General features: G+C 35.2%; 2 protein-coding genes across 9 annotated transcripts in view; both read right to left on the reverse strand.

The window, feature by feature from the left end:
- LOC132092654 (ras-specific guanine nucleotide-releasing factor RalGPS2-like) overlaps window positions 1–4,149 on the reverse strand; it is a 102,961-nt gene extending 98,812 nt beyond the window's left edge. For 4 of the 8 annotated variants that reach the window (XM_059498982.1, XM_059498983.1, XM_059498987.1 and 1 more), the window contains exon 1: window positions 3,976–4,149. The gene's annotated coding sequence lies outside the window, so the exon portion shown is untranslated. Of the gene's footprint in view, window positions 1–3,954 lie in introns of all 8 variants that reach the window. The other 4 variants (XM_059498986.1, XM_059498990.1, XM_059498981.1 and 1 more) reach the window with 1 other exon arrangement.
- A 1,185-nt stretch (window positions 4,150–5,334) lies between these two features.
- LOC132091919 (cytochrome c oxidase assembly factor 7) lies at window positions 5,335–7,272 on the reverse strand. Its single transcript, XM_059498001.1, has 4 exons — window positions 7,255–7,272; window positions 6,899–7,095; window positions 6,680–6,820; window positions 5,335–5,847 (listed from the first exon to the last, which is right to left on the reverse strand). Exons 2-4 carry the CDS (start codon window positions 7,002–7,004, stop codon window positions 5,405–5,407), a joined length of 690 nt encoding a protein of 229 aa, XP_059353984.1. The 5' UTR covers window positions 7,005–7,095; window positions 7,255–7,272; the 3' UTR covers window positions 5,335–5,404.
- Window positions 7,273–8,410: the final 1,138 nt, after the last annotated feature.

The raw sequence follows: 8,410 nt of genomic DNA on the forward strand, positions 1-8,410 counted from the left end.
CCCTGGTAATTAGATTAATTAAAGAGTCTCCCTGCTTAACCTCACAGCCTATATGCCTGACAGCAGAAACACAAATAGCACTGAGACATATTACGCACATGCCCACAAATGCACGGCCTTCAACAGATGTTAGGGAAAAGGCTTCAAATGACCCCATAGCTTAAAATATACATCCTTTCTGGTTCTCCCTACAGCACACACCATTACGTGCCGTCTGAACATGAGACACATGCATAGAAGAGCGATTTACACATATTATGGGATCACCAATGGATGTAAACATGAGGCCTTATTCAAGTAAGCGATAACACACACACACACACACACACACACGCTCACACCCATCCTGCATGTCTCATCTTGTGTTTCAGAAAACCCCTGTCATTTGAGCAGGGAAGCAAAGCAGTACAAGACCTGCAATCCTCACAAACACTCACACTCACAAAGAGGAAAGGTAGGCATGTGGAGCAGGGGTCCCATTTCACAAATGTAATCTGTGGATATAATCACATTTCTTTTGTAAAGCAGAGAGCACAAGGCCAGATGGGTCTCGCATCCATTCCACACAAGGCACATTAATGCAGACTGTGTTCAATTAGGAGTACATCTGGTCAAAAATTTTCTAACTAGGTAAACTAGTCTCAAGTATTGGTCGACCGATATATCGATATTTTTCAAATATCGGCATCGGCCGATACATTTTTCTGCTTGGCTGCTGTGTTCGAGGTGGGACTTTTATTTTGACGGTGCTGAGAGCGGCAGCGCCTGAGCGCACACAAACTTCCCAGAATGAGTGTTTACTTACTTTTTAATTATATTTTTATTAAATATTTATTTATTTGTGAAAAATACTGTCATCTAAAGTATAAGCATGTTTCTTGTACATATTTATTTGTAAATGTCATGATTAAAAATCTCTTAAATATTAATAATATCATTTTTATTTTTTATCATGTCGGCTTTATATCGGCTTTCGGCCCCCTGCATTCAAAGATATCAGCAGTCAAAAAACACATATGATGACCACTAGTCTCAAGTATGAAGAGTCATAGGAAACTTCTTCTGCTGATTCTTTTGCTGGCCTGGTCAGGCAAGTTCAGATTTGTATTTGCCCTGCCACAATTTCCACTGGCCCCTATTAAGTTCTACTGAAACAAATATATAAAATGTAGGACCCTTTTCTCTCTCACCTGGGAAGCAGTGTGAGATGGAGGCTGAACGATGGATCTGAATTAAACTAATATAACTGGATGCCTTGTACGGTTTTAATCTTTTAAAATTAATTCTTACTTTTATTCATTCATTAATTTTTATCTCAACTGTGACGTTTTTGTTCTTTAGAAATAAAAATAAAAAATAATGAATCCATATATTAATTGAAGAACTTGATGGCGCTAATTTGTTTATCATTTTAAATCATTCTATCCTTGACTTCCAAGGTTAAAAGATTTTATTAAATTGCATTAATTATTTAACCCAAAAAAGAAAAAAATAATAATAATAATAATAATAATTATTATATATATATATATATATATATAATAATAATAATTATTATATATATATATATATATATATATATATATATATATATATATATATATATACTATGTAAATGGGGGGGGGGTGTTAATTAAATTAAATTTAAAAATTTAATTAAAATAAAAACTAAAATCAATCATATTTGGTAATGTCAAATTGAAGTTGTGATAAAAAGAACTTATGTACATTTTTATGTACCGTATGAAATATGGACGTGACCATTTATTTTAAAATAAATTGTTGAATAAGAAAGTATCTATACTGAGGGTGGTAGGTATTATGTATTATAAGTAGTCTATTATATCTTTAATACGTTGATTCTTTATTTAGTGTATTTTATGTAACTACAAATATTTAAGCTGACTACAAATATTCTATACATTACCAAAAAGTTTTTAATAATAATAATAATAGCTGATATAGGCCTAATACACTGATACCTACAAAACTCACTCACACTGTGGGAGGTCAGGCTATATTTATCCTTATAGTACAACCCTAAAAACAAAGTGAACTCTAAGAAACAGCTGCACTGGAGCGTTCCAGATCTAAGCAACACCAGGATCTGCCTAGCAGTAGTTTGAAAAGGAAAAAGCTGTCTTATGTAGACAGGAAGCGCTTAGACAGACAGACAGAGAGAAGGAAAGCATAAGAGTGAAGAAGCGAGAGTGTTTATGGGGATTAAAGCAATGCCAGATGCTGGCTTCAACTATAAACAATCCAGACAAATGATACAATAGCAATGCTAATACTCATCAGAGGCCCATAAAACCAAAAGCTAAATTTAACAAAGGAAACTGAACATTTGCATATTGTTGTGATTTGATTAACAGAGCAACTCAAAGAAAGTGATACTTCTTTAGGCCAGAAATACCCTAAGCAGGTGTGCAAAAGCTTGGCTAATGCATTGCAAACACATGGTCAAATTATACGTACTTAGTGTGCGTTAGTGGCGACAACAAACTTCAGTGCTCGAGAGTGCAAGGGTCGCTCAGTTCATGCGAAGAGCATTAACAATAACTATATTAGCATCCACACCAAAGCACAATAAGTGTGCACTTTAATTATGTTGTCTGTCGCTTTAAATGCTCAAGCTCTTTAAAGACAGTTGTATTCTGATTGGCGTTATCGTTATAGCCATGGTTAGTAAAACTAGTTCATGTACATGGTGTGAACAGGCCAGTCTGTAAACCTAAAATGTTATTACTCAGGTACCAGTTAACTGGAACTTTCGCAACAAAATTGTATACAAATTATTGCTTCACTATAATGAAAAAAATTACAGTAAAAGAAGAATTTAATAAGCTAATAAATGTGACAGCGCCCCCAGAGGCAACGCTGAGAAAGCCGCAATTGTAGGTGGTTTACACAACTCCATTTTCAAATATAAACAACAAACTTTAAGCGTTTTGGCCTTTCATTTCCACAAAAATGGCGCTTTGGGGGCCTAAAGACGCAAACTTTTGAAAACGTCCCAACTACTGGCCTGGCATGCATAATACAGTGTTTTTATAGCCCTAACAATCAAAACAACAATAATAATGACAATATAAGGATCAATACATAAATACAGTCCAAATGTTCAATAATAACTAATTTACGTATTAACTGTATGTCAAAAATTATTTTATATTTTTAAACGTTTTAAATTCATTTTAAATAATTAAAAAAAAAAATCATTTTCCAAGCTTTTAAATTGCTTGTTTTATTTTTTGTGATTATTGTTCTTTATTATTATTTTACTTTCTTTTATCTAAAGCACTTTGAATTACCATTGTGTATGAAATGTGCTATATAAATAAACTTGCCTAAGATACTACAGTTATCCTACTGTAAAATCATAATACATTAAAATGATAACTATTTCAAACAGTTGCATTTTTTTTTTGCGATGACAGCAGTGATCAAAACCACCTCATAAGCAGTAAACTAAATGTGGCTACTATGGTATTTTTGAAGAAAATATGGATAGTTTTGAAATAAATGTGTGTGTGTGTGTGTGTGTGTGTGTGTGTGTGTGTGTGTGTGACACACCCCGAATCAGACTGGGGTAGGGTGACACGTGTAACCCCCTCCAGACAAACAGCCGTTATCCAGCATTGATCCACTTCCCATCAACCACGAGAATAAACTTAATCCTACAGATTATTGCACACACCAGCCGCAAAAACCGAGTTTATTATCAGCAGAACCAAGCACCGAGCACGCAGAAGTCGTCCAACTGCACGCAACCAGCGCATAACACACACATGCACGTGAATTCCCTCCTAAACAGTCGCATCTTCGGTCCGTTAACAGGGTGTCGCCGGTCGGAGCGGTTCTAGTCGCAGTTAATCCCATCCTAGGCGTGCTGCTGCTGTAGCCTGTTAGTGTTAGCTAACATCCCGCTCATAACAGCACACTGCGCATCACAAGCAACAGCGTCAAACTCACCGCTTCACGATCCGTGCTCAACTCCTGCGCGGGGATCCTGCGACCGTCACTGCGCCCTGCACGCGATGCTCCTGAAAACTAATATAAACAACAATAGAAAACAACGACAGCCGCGAGCCTTTAACGTTCCAGCAGGAGCGACAAACGAGCGTGTGTCTGTTGATCCACCAGCGGGCGGGGCTTACGGGCTCAGTCTGATACTGCTGCAGTGTTATTGGAGGAGAGTTAATGGGGGCGGGGCTACTGGCTCAGACCTCAACAGAAATAATTGGTTCACTGATATATTTTTAATACAAATATTGAACAAAACTGTAGTAACATTAATTCAGTCATTCGTTCATTTTTATACAATACCCCTGACCCACACTCATAATTGGTGACAAATCAGTCAAGTTCATGTTAAATTAAAAATTAAATTAAATTACATTTTTGCATTTGGCAGACGCTTTTTTCCAAAGCGACTTACAGTGCATTCAGGCGATCAATTTTTACCTATCATTACTATTATCATTTACTATCATTACCTGTGTTGAGTCGGACATGACATAAATATAATCTCTGTATGTTTTTGATTCACTGAAAAGAACCGGTTCATAAGAGTCATTTGTGTGTGAATCATATAACACTGCTTGCTGGTTTCGGATTCATTTAAAAAGTACTGTCTTATAAGGGTTATTATTCGATCGAGAAGTGGGTTACACTTAAAAGTTATACAGTTAACAATGATAAATGGTGTTCGGTTTACACTGTCGAAAAAGTTAACAGAGTTAACAGAGCTGAGCATCATGAAAATCATTTGGTATTTAAATGGAATTTCTTTTGGTTCCCAACACTAATAGCAGCTGCTGGCCTCTTCACACCAGGTAATGGAGATCACCATTAGATCATCTGGAGTTATGGACATGTTTCTGTCATACATGTTACTGTTAAACAGATGCACTGAGGGTTAAACTAAAAATTAAAAGTGAACGTTTAAAGAATTCAAAGCCATTTATATGCATTATCCCATTTATGTTTGGTAAATGTAAATGATTGAAGTGGACGTTTTGAAATATCAATATATTTAAGTATGTCTCATAGGAAATATTCATGAATGTTCATTGCAAGAGACGTTTAGCCGGAGTATGCTTCCATCCAGTGGTCATTTTATGCACAGCACCTGGTAAAAATAAATAAAAGCTATTGCTTTACAATGGTTCAATTCCATTTCAGACCACAAGAAAACTGTAGGTTTCATTATTCTCTAAAATCTATGCTAACTTCAACAGTCTGTTATCTAGTTTGGCAACGGTTTTGGTAAATATTAACTTATATTAACAGCATCACTCTCAGACATGAATCACAGTTATGACAGAAAAGTGGCAAAGAACTAATTTATTCAAATAATTTGTGTATTTATATAAATCTGTCACTGCTACGGCACATTATCTCACTCCCCAAATTTCAGCTGCCATTCTTTCTGCTGTCCGTGGAGTTCTCTGGCCCTGTTCTTCAGCTCCTCTGCTTTCTGATCATCCTTATCCGTCCCATCACCCAGTTTGTACATGCGACTGGCATTAGCACAGCCCCAAACATGTCCCAGCTCGCAGGCTCGTAGGGCATACTTCAGAGCCAGAGGCATGTTTTTGTCCAGCCCTGGAGATCCCTGGATTAAAAGAGCGCTCAGGTTGAAACAGCTGGGGGAAAAGCCTCCCTCGCAAGCCTTCTCATAGTACTGCCGAGCCACCTTCGCATCAGCTCCCCCCTCCATGGCTCGGCCGTCATGGGCAAGCAGAGCGATGTTGTGACAAGCGTCCACTGATTTCTTCCCTTTGCTGTTACATGCCTTCATAAAATAGGAGTATGCAGTCTTCAAACACTCCGTCACACCACCTGATGTTAAAAGAAGCAGTTGCTTGTTGAAATATAACATATTTACAATAGATTTACAGCATGTAATACATTTACTAAAATGTATTAATATATATTTTGAATAAAAATACTCTAAAATTCAGCTATTATATATTGAATGAAGTTTAATTTCAGAATATTAATTATTATTCAATAATTAAAAAAAAAATATTTCTAAATATATAAAAAATATATATATTTATGATTTTTGATTAAGCAAATATGTAGCAAATTGTTTGTCTTTTTTCATTGCATCCGTATGAATTTTTTAATTTATTAGATTTTTTTCAAAATGTGATTTATGTTACAATTAAAATGAAAGTAATATGAATCAAAAAATCATATGTAGACAAGCTAAAATCACAGGAATTGACTAAAGATTTGCTGTGTTAAAAATCATTAAGGAATAATAATTTAATGACTAAATTTTGGACTAAATTCTATCTTTAACAAACCTACTGCATCATCTGAAATTCTAAGAAACAAGGAAAAGGAAACAAAGTAAATTATATCATTTCTATTGTTTTTATTTATTTATTTATTTATTGGCAGTGGATAAACAAGGTTTTAGATGATAATACGATAGTATGCTAATTAAGTAATAATAAGTATTTATTAAATATTCAGTACATGTGGATATAGTAACTGTGTTTGAATGCATATCAATCAATTATGCAGTCCAGTATGAATTATATTAGTAATGAAAGACAATTATGTAATTAGCATTCTAAACATGATTACCAGGACTTTGACAATGGGATCAAGCTTTTAAGATTAGCATTCTTCTGAATTCTATAATAAATCCTGGCTTCACCTTTGCCGGTGACATGGTAAGCGCCGAGTTTATAGCAGCTCTCTCCGTGGCCATTCACCTCGCAGTTGTGCTTGAGAACCTGAGCTGTGGACTCATAGTTCTTCTTCACACCCTCCAGATAATCAGCCAGCCTCTGACACCCTGACAAACACAAGACAGACCGAAGAAGATCAGATGAAGCCGTTCAGCACCGCGCGAGAGGGACAGCGCTCGACTGACCTTCAGGATCCTTCTCCCGGTGACACTGATAACTGTACTCCACTCCTAAATTATCCAGAAACTGCTTCACCTCCTGCTCGTCCTCAAAGTTAATCAAGCCGGCCATGTGGGAACAGATTTCCGATCACTTGCATTCACCGGCTGAAGCTCTCACGTCCACAGCTCTTGACCTTGGTCACCGATTAGCTGTGCAAAAACTTGCAGAAAAAAAAAGATTTAAAAAAAGAAACAATAAATGCATCCGTTCAAAGCATAGAGATCCGTTTAGCTGAATTTAGACGTGTTATCAAATATTCACAATTATAAAACACACTGAACGTTACTGAACAACGTGCAGACACTAGCTACACACGCACACAAGCCGGAGATCACTTCCTGCTTCGATCAAAGCACCAACGGGCTTCCGTAGGCCCCGCCCATCTGATTTTGTGAATAGTTTTGTGCAGTTTTGTGTTAAAGCTTTTTGGAGCGAGTTATGTAGCTATTTATCTGAAATAAATAAATCAATCAATTAATAAATTAGTCAGAAAAAAATCTAAATACTTGTAATATTCTTTTTCTGTGCCGCAGTTCAAATTCTTGCATTTAGAGGGCTACATTGAGTACGTTTTCATGGACAACAATAATCCGATATTAAAACGATTAATACTCTGATTAAGAATCTACAATATAAACAGAGTCTTTTTTTTATTACCTTAATCCGTTTTAAATCACACTCGAAGTAAATAAAGAGAACAATTAGTTGCTGGAAGTAAATAAGAAAACAGCACCAATAAACTTGGGGTAATTATATATATATATATATATATATATATATATATATATATATATATTACATTATATCATTACATCATAGTTCGGATTTATTTACTTTTTCACGAAATGGGCAGACAAAAAAAAAAAAAAAAAAATATATATATATATATATATATATATGAATTTTTTTATAATAATTTAATAATTATTGAAGAAAATAACAACAGGGGATTAAGTAATTTTAGTAAGGGAGATTTGGATATATTATTGAAAATCTATTAGGCTTATGTACATTTGAAAAACAGGCATGGATAAATTTTATGCAACCTGATGCATCAAAGCAAATGTGCAAATGACTTGTCCTTCATCGAGTCCTGCCTCGTCCAGTGGAGACAGTATCGCTGATTATAACGATTTCTATTTGCTCTGGACGTAGCATGAGGGTATTAAATATTATGTTTGGGATCTATGAATTATCCTAATGGAAATATAAAGAAGCCTTACGCTCCAACAGGAGAAACAGGATTTTTTTAAGCACACAAACTTCAAACTTCTTCAACTCCATTTGAACGAAGTGTCCATGCAGTTCCTCACAGGGGTGCAAAATGAATCTGCTCACGTTTGTGTGTGTGGCTCACATCTAAATTTTGTGTCTATTTAGATTTCTATAAAGTATAAAATAATAGTGTATTATAGTTGTAATTTTACGCTTACATATATTATTGTTCTTATATTTGCATACTATATATTATACCT

The sequence above is a fragment of the Carassius carassius genome, chromosome 18, assembly GCF_963082965.1.
Source record: "Carassius carassius chromosome 18, fCarCar2.1, whole genome shotgun sequence".
In the NCBI taxonomy this organism is placed as follows: domain Eukaryota; kingdom Metazoa; phylum Chordata; class Actinopteri; order Cypriniformes; family Cyprinidae; genus Carassius; species Carassius carassius.